General features: G+C 39.5%; 1 protein-coding gene across 3 annotated transcripts in view; it reads right to left on the minus strand.

The window, feature by feature from the left end:
• The window catches only part of CEP170 (centrosomal protein 170), a 142,452-nt gene that overhangs the window by 81,793 nt on the left and 36,524 nt on the right, over nucleotides 1-24,135 (minus strand). For 2 of the 3 annotated variants that reach the window (XM_084828220.1, XM_084828219.1), the window contains exons 7-8: nucleotides 19,696-19,830; nucleotides 1,913-2,550 (exon numbers count right to left, since the gene is read on the minus strand). In XM_084828220.1, the coding sequence (XP_084684346.1) occupies nucleotides 1,913-2,550; nucleotides 19,696-19,830 (773 nt within the window). Of the gene's footprint in view, nucleotides 1-1,912; nucleotides 2,551-2,727; nucleotides 2,794-4,493; nucleotides 4,965-19,695; nucleotides 19,831-24,135 lie in introns of all 3 variants that reach the window. The other variant, XM_084828218.1, reaches the window with a different exon arrangement.

The raw sequence follows: 24,135 nt of genomic DNA on the forward strand, positions 1-24,135 counted from the left end.
AGTTCGAATACAAATATTAAATAATAGTAAAATGCAACTGCTGAATTACAAGGCACAGAAAATCTATTAAGAAATTGGATGTTTATTCAAAATTGACTTGGATCCTGACTACCTTTTGTCCACAAGACTCTCTTGCTGTAGGAATGGGAGGGAGATGATCTTCACTGATTCTCCCTGCAGCCCACTGTGCCCCCAGCCCCTGAAAAGTTGCTACAGAAAGTTGGGAACCCTCTGGAACAGAATAGGAGGTGGCACTGGGGGCGGCAGGGGAAAATCAGTGCTTGCCTTCTCCTTGTTTGCTCTACCAGAAGCCTCTGTTAATCTCAGTTTCTTCACTAAACAGTGGAAGGACACTCTGGACCCAACTCCTTGTATTTGTTGATTAAAGTTCAGTTATATTAACCTGAATATAATACAAACTAACATGTTAACTCTATACCAACCCTCTTAAAAATGAATCAGACATCCTGATTTAAAGCCTGTTGTTTGATGTACTATAACAAACTGTAGCCAAAAAAAAAAAAATCTGACTTGAGGTCAAGCATTATAACTTTGACATAGTTATATATTTTATTTATCATTGTTCAAACTATAAATAATACACTGTCAACCAAACAGCATGGACATTTACTTCCCATGACTGCAAAACACTTCTAGTAAATAGCAGCCCTTGCTTCTAGAAAGTTCAGGACTCTTAGACTTCCAAGTAAGTGATCCTGTTTAGTATCTTCACTATGTACAGAACTCTTTCACAATTTTCCCCCTAAGCAGATATAAGTTCTGTAGTGCCAAAAGCATGCTGGCTGCATAAGCAGAGGATTTGGTTTATGCTTTTAGGTATAATTTAAACACATGTTTTACTTGTTATAGCAGGTATACCATGCTTCTTAAGGAAATATATGAATCAATGCTTGAAGTTTGATTTGAAGATGAATCAGTTTGTTCAGTGAACTATTTTCTTACTTAACTATTGTCTGTATATTACTTGAATCTAGTAAACTATATATTCAAAAAGGTTTCTGAGGAATGGTAAATTAGACTGACCCAAATGTTATATTATCAGCAAATAACCTCCCAAAGCTAGTATAAAAGTTAAGGAGAAAAAGCAAATAAGTCTGTTAACATGTAGGGTTTTTTTGTTTTTAAGCTTCTTTTTCATCTAGTTAATGCTTTTTCTTTTTAAACTGATAATTATTTTAAATTGAAAATGTGATGTTGTTCTTTTAAACTATTTAGGCTGCAATCCTAGAACCTATTTCTTGGGAGCAGGCCCCATTGAATTCAATGGGACTTACTTCTGAGTAGGCATATATAGGATTGCACTGTTAAACTGTTTACTTTTACTAATTACTCTCAACTGCACACCTGTCCAAATTATTAATTTTTAAAGAGGGGGGGGGAGAGAGAGAGAGAGAGAGAGAGAAGAGTCTTACTATATATTGGTGCTCAACTAAAATGTTTGCTTTAAAAGATTTATTTTATTACAAACTTGATCCAAGACACCTAGAAAATCAGGCATTATAATCCTTGTTTCATGCTGTTTGGAAAACAGAATAATCTATTTTTAAAGACACTAATGTGTGTCTGTACAAGGAAACATATAAAAAAACATGCAGTCATTATTACTGTCTAGTCTAGTGTATGTAAATACAAATGAGGGTTAAACAATATTAAGGGTTCAAAATTTGGCTTTCAAAAGTATTAACTTTGTATCTAATCATGTATACTGGCAACAGCTATGAGTAAGTAATTGTAAGTAATATAACTTGGCCATTTGTGAACAGTATCTTTCCAAAGGAGTATATCCAAACACCTTCTGTTACTTCAATAACTGTACTTATTAGCGATCCAATGCCACTACTGTGGACTGAGTTTTTTTTTTAATAATGACATACACAGTTAAATGGCTTACCTTATCAATCATCTTGCGAGCTTCTACTTCCTCAGTATTGGGATTTTCCAGTTCAATAGTATAAGTACCTTTATCACTTTGGTCATCATCATCTTTTTCAACAGTCTCCGAAACCAACTGGCTTTTTAACTTTTTCTCCATGTCCTCATTTGGACTTGGTCGATGCCCAAGGCTTCCAGAACTTCTCAACAATGCAGTTTGTAAGAAAGGAAATGCAGCAGAAGGTTCTTCCGATTTTTGCTTTAGAAGTTTTGCATGTATTGATCTTTGCTGGGTGGAGCTATTATGTAAAGGCGATGAACACCCTTTAGAGTCACCTGATGCAGGTCTCACTTTTTCAGTTTTTGTATGGGGCACCGAAGAAGGGACTTCAGGACACAAAGCTCCCGCACTTTGAGAAAAAGAATATGATCTCCTCTTCCGGGGATGGCCTTCATCAAAAAACTCAATCATAAAGGCAGTCTGATTTGCAGCAGGCTGGTCTGAATGTTTCTCTGTCTCCTGGGCTTTTGTGTGCAATTTTTTCGGTTCTGTATAATGATGCCTTAACTGGTCTTCAAGTGCTGCCCGTTTACTGTAATGCTTGTGTGCCCCAGCATTTTCTGAATCACTCTGTGTCCCATCATCATGTTTATTTCCTGGAAAGACAGAAAATAGAAATCTAGCTCTACATAAGCAGCAATAACATGGAAATAACCACCCAAAGTTAAGTGAATGCAGAGAAAATATTTGTTTTTCTGTTAGAAGCTCAACTGTCCGTTAGTAACAAGCCCTGCAAGCTTCCCATAGCAACAACAACACACATTCAGACTTGCCATGCAACAATGGAGTCTTTTGCCAACTAATCAGTGAGGGAGATGTTGTCTTTGAAATGTCTTGTTCTGAAAAACATTCAGTACTTAATCAATCATGCTCATTGATGAACTTTGAACACGCTACAACATCTATACTGAAATTAGAACTAGGCAGATATACATGTCTCCTAATAAAACTATATTATCCAGCAAGCTACAAATGAACCAGAAAACAAACCTTGCTTCTAAATATGTCCCATGAAAGGTGAAAAGTAAAAGAGATAACTACACAATCACTACAACTGGGAACCATCTCCTGAAAGTTTAAGTTTGGAACACTGTCTAGAGTTAAGAACATATGAACATTGTTTCTAAAATATGATTCTTTATTAGCAGCAACAAACATCAAACTAATGACTTTTGTACAGTCAAGTAATTAATCTGAATAATACTATACACAGAGGAAAATAGGGTAGCTTTAGCCTTTTAAAAAACGCTTTTAAGATGCAATTAGATGCCTAGAGAAAGAGTTCTAGGTAAACATTAAATATCTGCAACTGAAGAAGTTTGAAAACATATAAAATCAAATCTTATAAGAGGATCTTCATGGAAACCCTCAGAGTAAAGAAAGGTCAAGAAGGGATCAACAAGGTCTTACTATGGTAAGAGTAGTGGAATTTCTCAATGTTTGTTCATTAAGTTGCTGGGCTGTGAAGTAGTGCACCATTTTCCCTCTCTCCTGGACTCACTCTGCAAATTCCAGGCACAGCTGAAATCTGGACATTTTTCAGTATTCAATTATAACCATTCCTAGCAAGGAAATTCAAGCCCTTGGTGCCCTGCTCTTGGACAAGAGCTACTGTGCCACTTCTGACCTGTTGCAAGTAGTGTAAGTAGTTGCTACTTGGCCTCTTAGCCACATATTATCTGAGAAGTGATGCTGGAGGTGGGGACAGAGTACAGTTGTGGACTACACCCCAAATCTTCAATATAGTCAATTTATTCAATATGCGAATACAGCAGTTACAAAGTGAGAAGATTAAAATGCGCAGAATTGTTGCAAGATCCACTGATACCTTATGCAAATTATTTTATTCCAAAAAAAGAGCACACTACTACCTTCTGCCAGCCTACAGACTGCTTTTGAAAAGTACCTTCTGTTTCCAAAGCAGTTTGCCATATTCAAGGAAACCTGGCTGAAACCCTCCTGGGCTCACAAAAGTAGTTTTTTTGGAACATGACCAGCTTTTATGTATTACTATCACTAAGGGCGCAATACTATGAATGTTTAAACAGAAGAAAGCCCTGCAACTCCCAGTATCCCTTCAGCCAGCCATGTAGGATTAATTGTAGGACTGTTTTCTGTCTACACCTGCATAGGATTACACCCTAAATGTACTTTCAGTTGAAGACATCATATGACTTTGGTCCATTACTTATAGTTATGGATGGAAAAATTATTACAAATTCCATATTTCATTGCAAAGAGATACACAAATATTGATGCATTTTTAATGTCTTGCAAATACAATGTAAGCAAGCCAAGTGGGATTGATTAGTATTCAAACAAAAATTTTGTTCTGGGAAATGTTGCAATGTTACACATCGTAAGCTTTGACTATGACAAGCAGAAATGTACAATTTCTTGTCACTCAGGATGCTTTGTCTAAAACATTTTGGCCTGCAGGAATCCAAACAGAGTGTAGTAAATGTATACAGTTCCAGTTAGTATATTTACTGTAGAATATTCAAGGGAAAGGAAATACAGCTGAAACTATTTATTTTACCTTTCAGTCTCTTCAAGTAGACTGGAACATCACTCTTAATACTTTTTGAATCTTCTTCCGTTGCTTCCCAGATCATTGTTGGGGGATTGTTTTGTGCTAACCAGTTTGCCACTTTACTCTCCGGTGCCATCATCACAGTTTGAAGCCCAGGAAGATCCTGAGCACCAGAAGGAGAAGGCTTCTTAGGCTTGTGGCGCTGATCCGGAGTGAATTTTGTGACATGATCTCTGATGGTTACTTTTCCTGGGGTGCTGTCATCAAATTCAATAGTAAATGAAGCATGCCCTGCCCCTGCTATATGTGTGTCTTTTGTTGGGATTTCATGAATAGCACCCTCAGGTATTTGTGAGTGTTGCTGGAATTCCTTTGTAGGGATTTCAAAATAACTTGGCTCCCTACAGAAAGGATAAGGTTCGTCTTCATTTGCAGCTGCAGATTGCTCCTCAGCTTGCTTGCCATCTGTGCTGCATCCTATTAAGAAAAATAAAGAAATTGAAATTCTCCAATATTGTGAAATCTGAGTCTTCAAGGAATTTCAGAATTCACATAAAAGCCAGGTGAGAATTCTTGGAAAGGAAATACAAGTCTGTGCAGAAAGACTGAATATATAGTTCCAGAAGAGCAACTCATTTCTATTCTGTTGATATTTTCATATTGAAGATGGGCATGAAATAAAGCATGTCTAATTGAAAGACTGCTTATTAAGAATGTTGAAGAAAATTTGCACACCAACAGGTTCATGGATGTCAAATGGAGACACGATTTAATGGAGCTATTGGGGCAGGGGAATATATAAGAGATGATTCCCCCAAAGTCTGTCTTTTCCATTGCATGAGCTTCCGAGCAGATACTGAAGCATAAATATCCACTTTGATTTAATTAAGATTTTAAAGTATTCCTACTAGTGGGAGAAACCAAGCAAATAAGCTAGATTGTAGGGATTCAAGACACTTCTGAAAATCCAATTTATAGAGTACAGAAGGGGAAAGAAATATTTAAAATGAAATTTACTATAGCAGCAAGAAACATGCAGAATTTTGTAAATATGTTGCTTTTTGATGGAACAAAGAAAGCAGCAGAAGAAGACACAATGTACATTCTGAATAAATGCTAAATCAAAGCTTTTGTGGAGCTGCTAGCAAAACATTTTGCCATTAGCATAATAAGCTTGCTTGCCAAGTGTCAGATGTGAAGTCACCACAAGCAACTGCTGTTGAAATGAATACAGGAAATTAGATTCCAACTGTAGAGTTCAGCAATATTGTTTAAGATGTATATTAAAAGGTAACAAAAGGGAGAACTTCAAAATATCTCCAATTTCTAAAGTACCTATTAATGTGTAGAGCATATGGATGAAAAAGGTACATCATGCAAAATGCATTTTTAAACAGGCAGCACAGCAAGCAGAACATCCATGATGTTTTTCAGGAGTAATCTCATTTAATTTTACCATCAAGTTTATTTAGAGTGATGAAGCTGCTAAAAGGGGGATAGACAGCCTGTGTGTCTATCATTGTAGTTGAGGAATGTCTGATATTGGGGAGAACTGGTATACAGCATCTTGAAATCTTCATCCTCAGTTTTAAAAAAAAGATGTTGACGTTTACATTGTTTTACCATAGTGATAAAATGTAAAACCTTTATCTAATTCTGAAAGTTTATTCTACATCCAATTCAAACTGGCAGTTTTATACCCAAAATCCTGCTAATCATAAAAGAGAATTAGGAATATTTCTCTGGAATGCACATTTTTGTATTGCTTTCTGTGAAAAGAGACTCCTTAAAAGTAATTAAAACCCCATTTTTCTCTTCAGTGATTACACTGGTAGATAAAAACGTAAAGAGGGTATTTTGTTTTGTTTTTGGAGTAACCAATTATGATCAACAAAACAGCAATTTAACTAAGTGACAAAAAATTGGGTCATTTTGTTCATGAAAGAGAACATTTAGATCCAAGCCAATGTATTGAGTACTTTTTGTCTTGGACCTAAAATGTTCTTACATGAGCAGAAGCCATGTTTCCTCATGCAAGGTGCCTCCCAGTGAATTCTGCTGATTCTCTCCTCCTCCTGCTGCCCTTCATGCAGGGTCCTCTGGAATCAGGACCTGCTTTTCAGGAGGTCCTGGGGAGAAAGTCCTATTCTACACATGGAATTCCACTTCTGTATCTTTGGATCAAAGCCATTATGTAAAGTACATGAGATGTTCATATATAGCACAATTTCGTGCATTTTTCCTCAATATGCTTTTTTGCCTGAATTGATTTGGGGATTGTGCTAAATCACTTTTCTTCTTATAGGGGAAGTTGTTATTAGACGTGTGTTTGATAAATATCCTTACCTTTTTAGTAAGCGCTGTAGCATGCAAAGTGTTAACAGTTCAAAGCGATTTCTCTGCCAGGATACTACAGTACTGGTAGGCAACAAGACAAGCAGGTTGCTTAACTAACATGCAATGCAGAGCTGGGTATACATGAAATGAATTCTATCTGTTCAGAAATTAGGCCGTGTGTGTGTGTGTGTGTGTGTATGACAGAGAGAGAGAGAGAGAATGTACACAGATTAAAAATCAGGAAAGTAGATCAGGTTTCTGGAAATGAAAACAAGCTTTTGCTTGGAATGGAAGATGGCACAGTAGAGGAAGCAAGACATGCTCAGGGCGGATAGCTAGTAGGAAGCAGCAGGATAAGAAAAGCAGGTGTTAACAGCAAAGTTAGGGGTTAAGAAAAGAAGCCAAGAGTGGCCTGCAGGTAAATCCATCGAAGAACAAAGACTGATCAAATCTGTTTCAATATGGAGTGTTTTCTGAGCAGCAGTTTGACAGGATGGATTCCGGATTGAGAGAGGAAAAAGCATTTTTATGTGAAGGAAAAGAATTCTGAGCAGCAGGAGTGGGAGTTAACAGAACAGAGGTTCTATGATATTCATCAACTCAACAATTTGTTTCTAGGTAGAGATCAACAGCTGGAGTCTGAAAGTGATGGTATCAAGGCTGTACTTTTATCAATATCACTGTGTTATAGGAAAATTATTTCCTTGATGACCCAGTTATTTCCAACTCACTCTGAAAACATGTTATAAATTCTTCACCATTAAACAGACAACTCAGTTTAGTGCTCTGAAAGTTAAGGGAAAAGGTTCCTTTTATTAAAAACTGTCAACAATGTAAGATTTACAATTACTATTTACTTTTCAACATATGTAGTTCACTAGAGACCGACAATCATTAAGATTAAAAGTGCTCAAGAATTAAGAAAAACTAAATCAGAGAGCTCCAGTTACAAACAGATACACTTCAAAAACCAAACATTCACTAAAAAGGCCTCTCTATGTCATGGTGGTGGTGTGGATTTACCAAAGCATTATGGTCTCAGGACACTCAGCACATCAATAATGGTTTTAGGTGTATGAAAGCAGTATGCTAGTTGCTGGGAAACATGAGCAGAAGGGTGCTACTGCATTCATGTCCTGCTTGTGGACTTCCCATAGGTGCCTGGTTGGCCACTGTGGCAACAGAATGGGGAACTAGAGAGGCCTTTGGTCTGATCCAGCACAGGTCTACTTATGTTCTTAAGCCCAGGCCTATTTTTTCACTGTAACAGATTAATGACTGGCTTAGGTATACAAACAGAGACCAATTCAGGGCTACCCATTAAGGCACATCACACAAAAGTGTGTCCCATCCAGGATTCCAGTCAACCAGTCATGTTCTCTTCCAGGATACTCCACTAGATTGCCCTGCCTCCCTGGTTTTGTTTTTTCCTTTCAACCATCAATCAGCATTCCATGTCCATTGAATATATGCAGTTCTAATTCGGTCATTTTGGGTGTGTGTGCGTGCACACGTATACGTACGTGTGTGTGTGTGCGCGCGCGCGCGTGCGCGTCCCCATTTAGGATCTTTGGGATTTCCCCAAACCTGACGACAATGCCCTCTTGTGTCTGGATGGTGCAGTTTTGGCTACATAAGTACCAGCACTTGAAAAATTGATATCACAATTAGTATATATGACAATGACCTTTACAAATGTGTGCTGGAGATGCAGTCTTTCTATTCCTTAGACTTTTAAAGTGAAGATACAAGATAGCAAATCTACTCAACTACAGTTAAAACATCATGAATCCAGCATATGCAGTTTTGATACTTGTCTGCTACCTGTTTTGACAGAACACAGAACTACATTTAAGAACATTAAAATCAAAGAAGCTCAAATAACTCTTCCTTGGAAAAAAGATACTAGTTGGGTATCTGAAATATTTTTCATGGAGTACAAAAATGATGACACCAGGAAGATAGGTAAAAAATATCAAGACAGAAAAAATGAACATTTTAACAGATAGTATAAATGAACCAAATGGGCATACAAGTGCGTGGACAGTTAAACTGCTGACACACACTGAAATCTTTGGCCAGTACCCAAATGTTCTTCTCTGATATTTTCCCGTGTGTTTACTATCAAAGAAGCTTGAACCTTTCAGAAAAAGGTCAAAATGTATAAATGCTCTGTTACAGATATGAATTTACCTCCAAGTTCATCTCTCTGAGATGAAGGACGTTTTTTAGCCTCAAAGATCGCAGGCTTTTGTTTGCACTGCTCTCAGTAAGACAGCTACAACTAAAATGGAATGCTGATAAACTCAGTAGATAGATCTTGCTTCAAAATCACCATATGTGGGACTGAAAAGAACTTTGCCTTTGAATACCTATCCTAGGTTATATCCAATGGTGGCTTTGCCTCAACAGAAAGCACTTCTGCTGGTCGGGGCACTGGATTTTCACAGATTGCTACTTAACCCCTCCCCCTCCCCATAGCTGAGGGTCGCAGGACCCAGGAATAGAACCGGATATGGCATAGAGGGCTGTAGTAGGTGGTTAGCGGGGGATTGTCAAAAATCAGATGCCTCAACTTGTGTGAGCAGAAGCACACTTTCCACTAAGGCAAAGATTTTGATGCAACCTCCAGAATGTTGTGCTACTTTTCATGTGATGTCAGCTTGCTTCTGAGTATTTCAGAAAACTGACTTATTTTCTCCCTGTAAATAACTCTGGCATAAAACACTTTGTTCAATAACTTTACCCCATATTTATCAAAAACAAACAAATATTAGTCTGAAAAAGGTGCAATCGGCCATGGAAGAGAAATCTATTTTCCACAAAGTGACAGAATTACTTCCTAGACATAAAAGCAACAGATGACTTATATACCTTTATCATGTTTAGGACCAAAGATCATAGCAATATTTTTCCCCAGTGAGGGGAAGGCTTGATTCAGCATATTCCATTATGAACTTGAGTTTTTGGAATCCACAACAGACTTCAGCACTCTTGGATATCAGATCAGAGCACATCAGAAAACTTGATGCTTATTAAGTATCCTATTTAAGGGCCAAAGATAAGTGAAAGCTTACATGCATTAAAAAGCTAGAAATATTTAATAAGATATGGCTAAGTACTTTGGGCAGGGGGGTGAGGGAGCACAAACAGCAATATATTAAAAAGTAAGATCAGCAGCAACTAATGAAGGTGACAGAGAGGAATACTTTAAACTGAAAGTAACAGTACCAGGTACTTTAAACCTCCCTCATGTCTTCTTTATTTCCTGGATCCATAGTACAGAAAACAGATCAGCATCATTCTACTAAAGTTAAAGTTTGTGACACTTGAATTGAGCCCACTGAGTTTGCTCACTAGCAACAATATTCCATGAGAGGTTTCAACAAAGGCTGAAAAACAATAATGTAAAATAATCTTATTAACTTAAGGCCATAAAGGCTAATTGTATCTAGTTGGCTTAGCAGTAACTAATCTCCCATATCAATCTCCTCATTAAACCATGCTCCATCTGCTATAATATATACTTTCCTTTCTGTTTTTTAACACTGTAAAGTGGTGAAGAAGTTTGAGTTAATTTGGAACACTGGTACAAGGTTCCTTTAAGTTGCTTACAAAAATTGCTAATATAAGCAAATCAGTATTTAATTTTCGAACGAGCAAACTATGAAATATTCTACTTGGGATTTTGGTAAGCATCCAAGAAAAACAAATTGTTTACCATGTAGCAAACAACATGTAAATTCCAACATAACATTTATGTTAAGTGAAGAAATGTGAATGGAAGAAAGTATGTGAAAAATAAAACATTGGTAAAAAAAAAAAATCCAAGTAAAAATATTTGCATGTCCATTTCTGCCCATTCCTACTCATGGAATGCAAAATCAACGGGAATTTTTCCTAATATTTCTTATATGCATTCCATCATGGGACATTCGTTGGAGAAGAATACTATGATTGATGGGTCCTGGGTTATATGTATTGCCTCAGTCTGTAAATAAAGGGGGCAGCATAGGCTTTCCTGGATCTCAGAAATGCTATCTATATGACACCACAAATAGTGCTGAATATTGACTGCCAAGGAGGTAACTTCGGGCAAAAAGAGAAGAAAACATTTATTGGGGTGGAATGACTATTGCAACAGTACTTAAAATCCAAAAGCAAAATTGATTTGTTTTAAATTCAGTTTTCATGGCATGCACAACAGATAGGAACAAGGGTGTCCTCCAGTACAGTCTTTGTGATAACATAGAGTTTTGCCAAGAGAACATGCTGATCATAGCAAACACTCTTTTCCAACAGCACAAGAGGCGACTCTACACATGGACATCACCAGATGGTCAATATCGAAATCAGATTGATTATGTACTTTGCAGCCAAAGATGGAGAAGCTCCATATAGTCAGTAAAAACAAGACCTGGAGCTGACTGTGGCTCAGATCATGAGCTGCTTCTTGCAAAATTTCGGCTGAAATTGAAGAACATAGGGAAAACCACTAAACCATTCAGGTATGACCTAAATCATATCCCTTATGAATATACAGTGGAGGTGAGGAATAGATTTCAGGGATTAGACCTGATAGACAGAGTGCCTGAGGAACTATGGACGGAGGTCCGTAACATTGTTCGGGAGGCAGCAACTCAATCCATCCCAAAGAAAAAGAAATGCAAGAAAGCAAAGTGGCTATCTGATGAGGCTTTACAAGTAGCTGAGGAAAGAAGGGAAGTGAAAAGCAAGGGAGAAAGGGGAAGATATACCCAACTGAATGCAGAGTTCCAGAGAATAGCAAGGAGAGACAAGAAGGCCTTCTTAAATGAACAATGCAAAGAAATCAAGGAAAACAACAGAATGGGAAAGACTAGAGATCTTTTCAAGAAAATCGGAGATATCAAGGGAACGTTTTGTGCAAAGACGGGCATGATAAAGAACAAAGAAGGCAGGGACCTAACAGAAGCAGATGAGATTAAGAAGAGGTGGAAAGAATACACAGAAGAACTATACAGGAAAGATCTGAATGTCCCTGATAGCCATGACGGTGCGGTCACTGAACTTGAGCCAGACATCCTAGAGAGTGAAGTCCAAGTGGGCCTTAGGAAGCATTAGTAACAACAAAGCTAGTGGAGATGACAGTATTCCAGCTGAGCTATTTAAAATCCTAAAAGATGATGCTGTTAAAGTGCTGCACTCAATATGCCAACAAATTTGGAACACTCCACAGTGGCCACAAGACTGGAAAAGGTCAGTTTACATTCCAGTTCCAAAGAAGAATTGATGCCTTCGAACTGTGGTGCTGGAGAAGATCCCCTGGACGAGTCCCCTGGACTGCAAGGAGGTCCAATCAGTCAATCCTAAAGGAAATCAACCCTGAGTGCTCATTGGAAGGACAGATACTGAAGCTGAAGCTCAAATATTTTGGCCACCTAATGCAAAGAGAAAACTCCCTGGAAAAGACCCTGATGCTGGGAAAGGTTGAAGACAAAAGGAGAAGGGGACGGCAAAGGATGGGATGGCTAGATAGCATCACTGATGCAATGAATATGAATTTGAGCACACTCTGGGAGACAGCGGAGGACAGGAAGGCCTGGCGTGCTATGGTCCATGGGGTCACAAAGAGTTGGACACGACTTAACGACTGAACAACAACAAGAAAAGTCCTACAGTTCCCTTTAACTGGTAGTTTATCCACAAAAACAGAGGAACAGAAACTCCCAAAACATTCTCTAATCTCCTTGGCTTACTAATTAAATGCCATTTTAGAAATTCATACATGACAAATATTTACTGTTTACAAGACATTACACTTTTCTTACACAAATTATCACAGATACAATTAGATACAAAGTATTACTAAAGAAGGTCCCACAGAAAAAACTAAACAGTCACATACATCCGGTACTCTTCCAGGAGGCTGCATGTCAAAACCTTAAATCAGCCTTCCCCAACCTAGCATGGCCAATGGTCAGGAATCCTGGGAGTTGTAGCCCAAAACATCTAGAGAGCATCAGGTTGGGGAAAGCTGCCTTAAATCTTCTGTCAAATCCTACCCACCCAAATGCTAAGGACCAGGAGAGTGCTGATGGAGATTAAGAGCACAATCTTAGGGACACTAGACAGGGCTATAGGATATTTCAGTTTCTGGGATCTGAGGTCGGAACCAGGGCTCAGACCTCGGAGCCCAGAAACTGCCTCCCCTCCCCATGCCCTGCTCCCTTGTAGCCAGTGCAATTGTCTCTCCGCCAGCTACATCTTCATGCTCAGAACAGAGCGTGGAGACGGGGGATTTTATTTATTTATTTATTTGATTGATTGATTAAATTTCTTAATCGTTCATCTGGCCGGTCACCCAGTCACTCTGGGTGATGTACAATAATACAAATAGTTTAAAAACAATAACATTTCATATTAAAACATCATTTTCTAAAATTTCCCTAACCCACCACAAATGCCTGCCTGAACAACCAAGTTTTCAACGTGTGGCGGAAGCTTATTAAAGAGGGGGCATGGCAGAGTTCCCTAGGGAGGGAGTTCCACAGAGTGGGGGCCACCACAGAGAAGGCCCTCTCCCTCATCCTCACCAGCCTAGCTGTCCTGGGTGATGGGACAGAGAGGAGGCCATCCGAGGCTGATCTTGTTGAGCGGAGGCGCTCCTTGAGATAGGCTGGGCCAGAACCATATACTGTGTTAAGGTCAAAACTAACCCCTTGAATTTGGCCTGGAAAACAACTGGGTGCCAGTGCAACTCCTTCAGCACCGGAGTGATGTGATCACGCCAGCGGCTGCCTTTAATCAGGCAAGCCGCTGCGTTCTGCACCAGCTGCAGCTTCCGAACCATCTTCAAGGGTATCCTTGAAAAGGGGACAATCCCAGGAGCAGGGAGGGGAGGGGACCACAGAAGCCACATTACACATCTTCCTATGCATGTCCTGGCCTCCTTCCCTCCCCCTCCTCGAAGCCATGACTAAACAGGCAAAATTGCTCATCTAGCCAGCCAGATGCAGGGTGGCCGGAGCAGAGACAAGGATCATCTCCATGCTCCTGCCGCGCTGCATTGGATAGTCGGCAGCTTCCGACTTCGAATGCTGTTGACTATCTCAATAGGATTGCGCCCAAAGTCTTTAAAAAAAATTAAAAGTCAAGTTCTGTGCCACATCTAAGTGAAAAGTGAACTTGACTGTCCAGTTATTTAATTTTTCATACAGAGGCCCCCCAAATTCTAAAGAGTTACAAGCCAAGCGAATGATTCCTTTTGAAAGCAGAACTCTTCTTGTAATGCTTAACATGTATACTGAATCGGAACATTTAATAACAGAAGAAAAACCCTGGAGAACCATACCAAAGCACTGTTTCCTACAGTGGCCAACCAGATGCCTCTGGGAAGCTCACAAGCAGGGCTTCAAGGCAATAACCCTCTATTGCTCTATAGCAAATAGTATTCAGATCCTGGAGGCAGCATACAGGCATCATAACTAGTAGTTGCTGACAGCTGACATTAATTTGTCTACTCCTCTTTTAAAGACATCTTAGCAAGAGATTATCACTACATTTTATAGCAGTGAATTCCAACGTTTAACTATGTGCTGTGTGAAGAAATACTTCCTTTTGTCTGTCCTGAATCTCCACAGCCATCAATTCCACTGGATTACCCCAGGTTCTGGTACTTTGAGAGGGGAAAATATCTCCTTCTCCACACCATGCATAATTTTATTCACCTGTATCGTATCTCCCCTTACTTTCCTTTTCCTCCCCTAAACTAAAAAGCCCTGAATATTGTAAAATCTTTCCTCATAGGGGAATTGATACAACCACCTGATCATGCTTGTTACCTTTTTTTGAATCTTTTTTAGTTCCACAATATACTTTCTGAGATGGGGTGACCAGAACTGTTTACGGTATTCCGCATGTGGCCTCACCATAAACTTGTATAAGTATATTATGATACTAGCAGCTTGTTCTTCAATCCCTTTCCCAATAATCCATAGCGTGGAATTCACCATTTTCAAGGTTGCCATAGACTGGGCCAATGTTTTCTTTGAACTATCCACCACAATCCTATGATCCCTTCCCTGGCCAGTCACCACCAGCTTGATCCCACCAGTATATATGTGGAGAGGATTTTTTGCCACAATGTGTATCATTTTATACTTATTTACATTAAACCGCATTTGCCATTTTAATACCCATTTCCTCAGCTTTGAAAGATGCTCTTGGTGCTCTTCATGATCCCCCCTTTTTTACACAACCAAATAGTGTGGTGTCATCAGCATCAAGCCATTGCTACCTTTCTGTGCACCCCTAACTCCTGATCATTTGTGAACAAGTTGAAAAGCACCAGTCCCTATAAGGATCATTGGGGGACCCCACTTCTTACATCTATCCATTGTGTGAAGTGTCTGTTTATTCCTCTTCTCTGCTTCCTGTCCTTTAACCAATTACCAATCTATAAGACTACTCATCCTCTCATCCCAAATGTACTCTGGGGCCTTTGGTTCATGTACAAACTTTTAAGCAGTATCATTGAATTGATCTGTTCTAACCTACACAGGAAGGTAAGTGAAGTAAGGTTACTATAAAGACACTTTCTTTTCAGCATTTAAAACATAAAAGGTGTTTTTCTCTTCCCTTGAAATGCCGGTTATTAATGCATAATCAGCTAATGGTTGTAGTTTATAAGGGTTATGATCCGCAATCTATTATAACCAGCCCAATTTTCAAATATAAGATCAAGAGACACATATTGTATAGTTTGTAACAACACATTATTGTTTAGTATTGTTAAGTAGAGACTCTGTGTCCTTCAAAGCATTGTTCCGCACATTGTGTATTATGCATGTGCTTGAGTATATCGGTGTGTGTACACTATATATTTACATGAAGTAAAGGTCTTTGTAATTTGATTATTAACTAGTGATTATAATTCTATGAACCTTTTGTTTTCATAGAGAATATTATAAGAACAATTATGTAATTGTTCTTATGGTCCATTGATTTGTTTTGTTTGTGCCTTCATTTGAGGGGACTCTTCCTTTTGTTCAGCACAAGTAGTTTTTAACAACCATCAACTGAACATAAGAAGAGCCATGCTGGATCAGATCAAGGATCCCTCTAGTCCAGCATTCTGATCCTACAATGGCCAACCAGCTGTTGACCAGGAAACCACAAGCAGGACACGAGTGCAACAGCACCGTCCTGCCCATGTTCCCCAGCAACAGGTGTATGTAGGCATACTGCCTCTGGTATTGGAGGTAGCACATTACCATCAGGACTAGTAGCCATTGATAGCCTTCTCCTACAGGAATTTATCTAAACCCCTTTTAAAGCCATCCAAATTGGTGGCCATCACTACATGCTGTGGTAGTGAGTTCCATAGTTTAACTATGTGCTGTGTGAAGAAGTACTTCCTTTTTATCTGTCCTGAATCTCTCACCAAGCAGCTTCATGGATGACCCCAGGTTCTAGTATCATGAGAGAGGGAGAAAAATGTCTCCATATCCACATTCTCCACACCATGCATAATTTTGTAGACCTCTATCATGTCTCCCCTTACCCTCTTTTTTCCCAAGCTAAACAATCCCAGCTGTTGTAACCTTCCCTCATAGGGGAGATTTCCCAGCCCCTTGATCATTTTAGTTGCCCTTTTCTGTGCTTTTTCCAGCTCTACTGTATCTCTTTTTAGGTGCAGTGACCAGACCTGTACAGGGTATTCTAAGTGTAGTCACACCATAGATTTATATAAAGGCAGTATGATATTGGTAGTTTTATTCTCAACTCCTTTTCTAATTATGCCCAACATGGAATTTGTCTTTTTTACAGTGGCTGCACACTTGGTTGACATTTTTATGAAGCTGTCCACCACAAGCCCAAGATCTCTTTCTTGGTGGGTGACCACTAGCTTAGATCCCATTCCTTCCATTGGGAGAATTTACTGTTTATTCCTATTCTCTGCTTTCTGTTCTTTAACTAGTTACTGATCCATAGGAGGGCCTCTTCTCTTATTCCATGACTGCTAAGTTTGCTTAGCAGTCTTTGGTTGGGGACTTTGTCAAAAGCCTTTGGGAAGTCCAAGTAGACAATGTATACCAAACCACCCTTGTCTACATATCTACTGACACTCTCAAAGATTTCTAAAAGATTAGTGAGACGGGACTTACCTTTGTGGAAGCTGTGTTGATTCTTTTTCAGCAGGGAAAAATAAGCTTTTTTTTCCAGCTTGTCCTATGTTTACTGATTTTATTTTTAATAATGCTTTCAACCAATTTACCCAGAACCGATGCGAAGCTATTCAGCCTGTGTCTCACATATATACATGATATGTGATACAGCCTGTAATTTCCCAGATTCCTTTTTAAGAACTGGTTTTGCATTGGCCATCTTCCAGTCCTCTTGTACAGAGGCTGATCTTAGGGACAGGTTGCATATTTTGGTTAGAAGATTAGCAATTTCATATTTGAGTTCTTTGAGAACTTTTGGATGGATACCATCTGGGCCTGGTGATTTATTTGCTTTCAATTTATCAATAAGGTTGAAAACTTCATCTTTTGTCACAACTATTTGCCTTAGTTCCTCAGACTCCCTTCCTGAAAACATCAGTTCAGGCACAGGTATCTGTCCTATATCTTCTGCAGTGAAGAACAATGAGAAGAATTCATTTAGCTTCTCTGCAATCTCCTTGTCATCCTTTAGTACTCCTTTAGCTCCATTGTCATCCAACAGTCCAACTGCCTCCCTAGCTGGTTTCCTGCTTCTGATATATTTAAACAATTCTTTATTGTTGGCCTTGATACTGTTAGCAATATGCTCTTCAAAATACTTTTTTGCACCTCTTATTGTCTGCTTGCATCGCCTTTGTGCAAGCTTGTGCTCCCTTTTGTTTTCCTCTCTTGGGCAAGACTCCCATTTTATGAATGAAACCCTCTTTTCTCTAACAGCTTCCTTGACACTGCTCATTAACCATGCTGGTAACCTCTTGGACTTGGTGCTACCTTTCCTAACTTGTGGTATACAATTTAGCTGAGCTTCTATTATTGTGATTTTGAGTAACCTCCAAGCATTTTGAAGGGATTTAACCCTCTTGACTCCCCCTTTCAATTTCTTTTTCACCAGTTCCCTCATTTTAGAGAAGCTTCCTCTTTTGAAGTCAAATGTGAATGTGTTGGACTTCCTGGGCAATTTTCCACTCAAATATATATTAAATCTGATAGCATTGTGGTCACTGTTTCCGGCTGGTTCAACAACATTTACATCTCATACTAGGTCCTGGATAACACCATTTAGGATTAAATCCAGGGTTGCCTCCCCTCTGGTCGGTTCCATGACCAACTATTCTAGGACACAGTCATTTACGGCACTAAGAAATGTAACCTCTTTGTCATGACTAGAATATGAATTTATCCAATGGGGGTAATTGAAGTCACCCATTATTACAACACTTCCTTGTTTGGAGGCCTCCCTGATTTCATTTTCCATCTCAAGGTCACCCTGAGCATTCTGGTCTGGGGGATGATAGCATGTTCCTAGCATTAAATTCATTTTGGAGCATAGTATTGTCATTCACAGGACTTCTGTAGAAGCATCTACCCCTTTTAGGTGTTCTAGTTTGACTCACTTGTTTGCCACTGGGGCCCAGACACTTTGCCACTGGGGCTTCTTGTGCTTGGACAGCTGGCTTGCTTGCAAGCCTGCCTCCTTATACAGATAGGCCAAACTGGTGCTGCACCCAATTTGACTGGAGGGCCTTGTTTGAAATGCAAGGGCAACTGCGTGTGAATTCCTCTGATTGGAGGGCCTCATTTGAATAAGCAAGAGCAACTGTGTGTGAACTCCTGATCAGCACTAGCTTCCAGTGATTGGGAATGTAGGTCAATTCCTTCCCCCCTCCCCCCCCCCAGGAATGGAGATTCCTATTTAAGAAGGAGGACTATAGATGATAGTGAATGGGAGATCCTCTACTGAATGGGTCATTGCAGGAGACAGCAGACAAAGGGCAGGTGATTGGGGAAGGATGTGGCTTGCAGAGACTGAGTCTTTTTTCTCTTTTTTTTAACTAAAACTTTAAAAACTGGCCCAGAATCAAATGGTTTGTCAAATAGTTTGGAACACATCTAAAGCAAGACACACTGAATTTTACTGAGAGCTTGTAATAGTGTTTACTCAAGCAATTTCTCAACCTATCAGACTATCCAAAATTTATTTATCCTTTGACCCTCTTAAGCATAAGAGAATTGCAGAAGGGTTCCTGGAACATCATACTGAAGAACTTTTAACATGTGTCTATAGCTCTCAAATCAATAAATAATAAATAGTGCCTTATAAATAATATATATTCTAACACCAGTTGCTGGGTTCCATCTTTAATCCATTAGAGCATAACCAAGAAAAAGAAATTAGGGTAGGGTTCGCCTATGTATAGCAACAAAATAAATAGGATACAATCAGCAAAACCCTTGGGGAAGAGGAAAAACTTGTTCTCATCATGAAGCTGAGTGTGTAGCTCCCGTTCCAGCAGTTCTCCCAAGTACATACCTTTAAGCTGCAGTCCTATGCACACCTATATGGGAGTAAGTCCCACTGAACTTACTTGTGGGGCTTACTTCTGAATAGACATGGATAGGAGTGCACTATTAATTTCTCCATGCAAAGTGAATGGTTCTCATTAACTCCTGTCTGTGCATGTGGGGGGGGGGGGAGAGAGACAAAGCTAGGACACTTGATATGACTACTGCAATGAAACCAATGTCTGTCACCCAACCCCGGCCACCAGCTGGTCCAATGTCCACTGAACGTCATAAATGAGGGTGTAAGGTATGCACATAATATGAGTAATACAGAAGATATGGGACCCTACTATATGGATTTAATTTTAAGATAACCTTACCTAAAACTCCAGTTTCTTGTATTTTCTCTTCAGGTTTATTATCTTGTTTGTAAGCATTGTGCTCTTCAGCCTCATCATCACCCCACCATGATGGCTGCCCATATAATGGCGTACCCCGAGGCATGGCAGAAAGGTCTATATAAAAAAACCAAAATAGATTATTTGTTTGGAATAACAAGACTGACAATATGAAAAGTGGCTCTTTCACATACTGCGATGCATATTAAATACTCAAAGGTTTTTGCTTCTATTGCCTCAATGACTGTTTAAGCAATCTAAATATAAACGTTGCCAATGTCATTTATATTGCTTGCATAGCTTTTCATGTAAAACTAACTGAGTTTTGCCCCTTTCGTTCATAATGAATATTTTCCCATTTTCTTTGGCTGTACTAATATGCCCCCAAATGCTTATTAAAATAAGTATTTTAGTAAAAGTAATAAACCATTAACTGGACTTCAAAGCTAATACAAGGTAAAATATTGCTCTGGTGCAAAATTTCACTCACTTTTTCAAATTTCATGGTGCAAACATGTGGAAGGTAGTGTGTCAAATAGCAAAGCAAAGCTATTTTAAGGAACACAGGGCGCTCGACTGTTCACTGTAGCCTTTTGCTTCCATTTATTCCATAACACTTAGAGAAACATACTCTGAGAGGCAAGTGGTGCAGAACTTAATAGTTCTCTCCCAGTTGCCACTAAGCAGAATGTCTTTGTTCTAGTTCCAAATGGGTGTTTGTGAGGAACAACTTCAGTGTGAGGAACAGCTCTAGCAATCTTTACAATGGAATGTGAGACATTAGTATGGCCCCACTCATCTAACTCATGCTTACGCAACCCCCAAGCCTTCTGGGCAACATACGAAGACCTTCAGGGGGTCTTACAGAAGCACTAGTACTATGATTGCGGCCTCCTGGCTATCAAGCACAAAAGCAAAGAACCCCTTTGAGAAATTAGCACTCGATTCCATGCACTCCTGACTACTGATCTACAAAGATCATAAGCTAAGAGCCAGTGTGGTGTAGCGGATAGAGTGTTGGGCTGAGAGCCGGGAGAGCCGGGTTCTAGTCTCCACTCAGCATGGAAGCTCACCAGGTGACTTTGGGTCAGTCACAGATTCTCAGCCCAACCTACCTCACAGGGTTGTTGTTGTGAGGATAAAATGGAGAGGAGGATTATGTATGCTGCCTTGGGTTCCTTGGAGGAAAAAAGGCGGGATATAAATGCAATAAATAAATAAAGCGTATTTCATTATTTACTTCTTCCATTATCCCAATACTGAATAGAGCAGAGGTCCCAACCTTTTTGGACCTGTGGGCACATTTGGGAATTTGAGAAACTGCTCTGGGCACCACCACAAAATGCCTAATCAATGAATTGCTGCTTTGGCATCTACCTGTCACGTTTATGGATCTTAGGCTGCATCTTTTTCGGCAAAAACTTTTGTTCTGTGTCTATTGGACACTGCAATGTCTCTTGAAAAAGTGATTGTCTAATTAGGCTAATTGCTGGCAGCGCACACAGCTAATGCTTCTTTTAAACATATGTTTTGGCAATGTCCAGTAAGTTCCTTCTTTTGGGGAGGAGGTTATTACACAGTTCAATTTTGTACTGGAAAAGTCTTTAATATTCACTGATGTACATGCTCTCTTAAATTATTTACTTGCTTCATGGAAATTAACAAATGGTCAACATAAATGGATTCTCTGTACCCTTTTTACAGCTAAAAAACTGGTATTACAACACTGGAAGTATAAACACTCACCTCCTATAATGCAATGGACTGAGGTCCTTACAAGGCTTTCAATATCTGAAAGGGTAGCATATAGATACTACCTTCAAATGGATACTTATTTGGATATTTGGTCTGCTTTTATTGAAGCCTATGTGTAATTGCTAGTAAGTTGTTTGCATTTCATATGTTTTCATTGGTAAGGATATAGACAAATCCATCTCTATAAATTAAAAAATGGGAAATTATTAAAAAAGGTTTTGTGGGTGCCCATGGGAGTCACATTGGGGCCCCCTTTGTGGGTGCTATTGGAGGTGCCTGCAGGTGTTACGGTGCCTGTGGGTGCCCCGCTGGGGACCCCTGGAATAGAGGACAACAGCAGGGCTAACAGGTATGTAACTATGAACCTCCCTCAATATCTTATTTCATATTTTATTTTGGTATTTATAGGCCATGTATCAGGGTTAAACCTCTGAAGGTACCTTACAACACATTAAAAAGATAAACTTTAATTGTATTTATATATTTATTTTTATATTTATTCATTTGTATTGACATTAAAACTCATAAAACCACTATCTATAAAACCATAATACATCCAAAAATAAAGTTAGTATTAGCAGCAGTTAAACAACACCAGCAGAATAAAACAGTATAAATATAAAAATAAGTAGCAAAGAACAAAAGATGAAGAACAGCAACATTTAAATACAGAATATTAAAATATCAATAAAAGCAATTTAAACAAACTTTTCTGTTGCAAAGATATCAACATGGGGCTGTACGCACCTGCTTAGGGAGGGAGTTTCATAAGCCTGGAAGAGCAGTAGAGCTGCATGTCATCTGTTTATTAATGACACTTTAGTCCAAACCTCCCAGTAACTTCTCCCAGCAATTTCATATAGATGTTAAAAAGCATGGGGAACTATATAGAACCCTGAGGCACCTCAAAAGCCAACCATCATAGTTAGTGTACTGATCTGGGTTCCCAATTCTCTCAGGGCCCAGTCAAAACATATTCTTTTGATTACCAAGATGAAACAAAGTCACTTGTATAAAAGGATGGCAGTTTATTGATAGAAAATAGATGCAGAATAAACATGCAAAGAAAGCTCAAACTTCTCGTAAGTTGCCAAAGCAGGTACCTTTGTCACAAGCTGGGTGTCTATCTGGGACCCCAAGATAGACAAGAAGTCGTTCCTATAGCCACAAGTTTCTCCAGGCTGGTAGTGTGCTTTCCCCCATGGAGCGAGCCCAAAGGACAAAGCCTGCGGGTTGGACTTTATATGTTTCTTCTCCCTCAAAGCTCAGGAGCTGACAGGCTACCTCTTCCCATCCTGGGGTGGGGAGCTCTTTCTCATGGGAAGCAAAACCTATCTCATCTGAGGATGAGCTAATATAGCTGGCCAGAACAGCTCCAAAGTGAAAACTGTAAATTGCTGGCCCGTGTGAAAGCCTGCTTAATTAACTATAAAGCTGCCAGTTAGGCCAACCTACACAGGTCTCTAGGTGGCTACCAAGAGCATATACGAATGCTGTGAAGTCCACCTTATTGCTCACCAACAAACTCACTACAGTTACTCAATGGACTGCTGTCTACAGAGGCCTGTCTATAGGCCTAGCTAAGGGATGGGCAATATGTGGCCCTCCAGATTTTGCTGGACTGCAACTCCTATCAGCTGTAGCCACATATCCAGTGGTGAAGGATAATGGGAATTGCAGCCCAACAATATCTGGAGAGCCACATGTTGTCCACCCCTGGCCTAATGGCCTAGCTCAACCACTAAGCAACCCAAGAAGGTACTTCAAGTGCTACACTTGGGATAGGGTGGGGTGGGAGCGATAAATGGGCTTATATAGCTGCCACAGCAATGAGAGGTGTGGAACTGCCATGCTTCACTCAAAATTGTCCACACTACACCATCATCCAGCCATTGTCCTTCTTCATTTTCCCTGTGGTTCTTCCATCTTTTTTTCACCACAGAAAGTCAGATTTTAAAAAAGAAGAATGGAAGAGTGGCACAATCTCTGCAGATGTACCAGTCTTAGCACTACTTTTCCACTGTTTTAAAGAGGCAGGATTTCTGCATGTGTGCAGTGATGTATCAGGCAGGCAAACCTATTGCCAGGTTCACAATCTTTTAATAAGAACCAACATGATTTGCACCGACAGCGATACATTATATACAGTTTATTTGAAAAATGATTTTTAAAAAACAATCAAGACAAGGATATCAACACGACCACTGGCCAAGACTGAAGCATAATCTTCCACATACTTCAGAAAGCCATTAGACCTCTCAGTTGGTGTCCATCATTTGGAGGTCAATAGATTACCCACCCCTGGCACAGGTCATGGCAGCCTTCCCCAACCCACCCTCCAAATGTTTTGGATTTCATCTCCCAATAACGCCAGCAAGCATGGCCAATGGTTAGGAATGCTGGGCATTGTAGTCGAAAACATCTGGAGGCCATTATGTTGGGGAAGGCTGGGCCATGGCGTAGGATATGCTGTACAATTCTCTCACTTTAGAGAGGTGGATTAGAGATGACAAATAAAAATGGATAAAAAGAGATGTATGGTCTATTGGGAAATCTTGGTTTGTGCTACATTTTCAGTATATATATATTTAAAATACTCCCTCACCATAGCTGATGCTGGAAATGAATTTTATATCATCTTAAAATGAATTTTTTTTGGTCTTCCAT

The sequence above is a fragment of the Heloderma suspectum genome, chromosome 1 (genome assembly GCF_057233095.1).
Source record: "Heloderma suspectum isolate Gila_16-S chromosome 1, 16-S_ref, whole genome shotgun sequence".
NCBI classification, from domain to species: Eukaryota; Metazoa; Chordata; class Lepidosauria; order Squamata; family Helodermatidae; genus Heloderma; species Heloderma suspectum.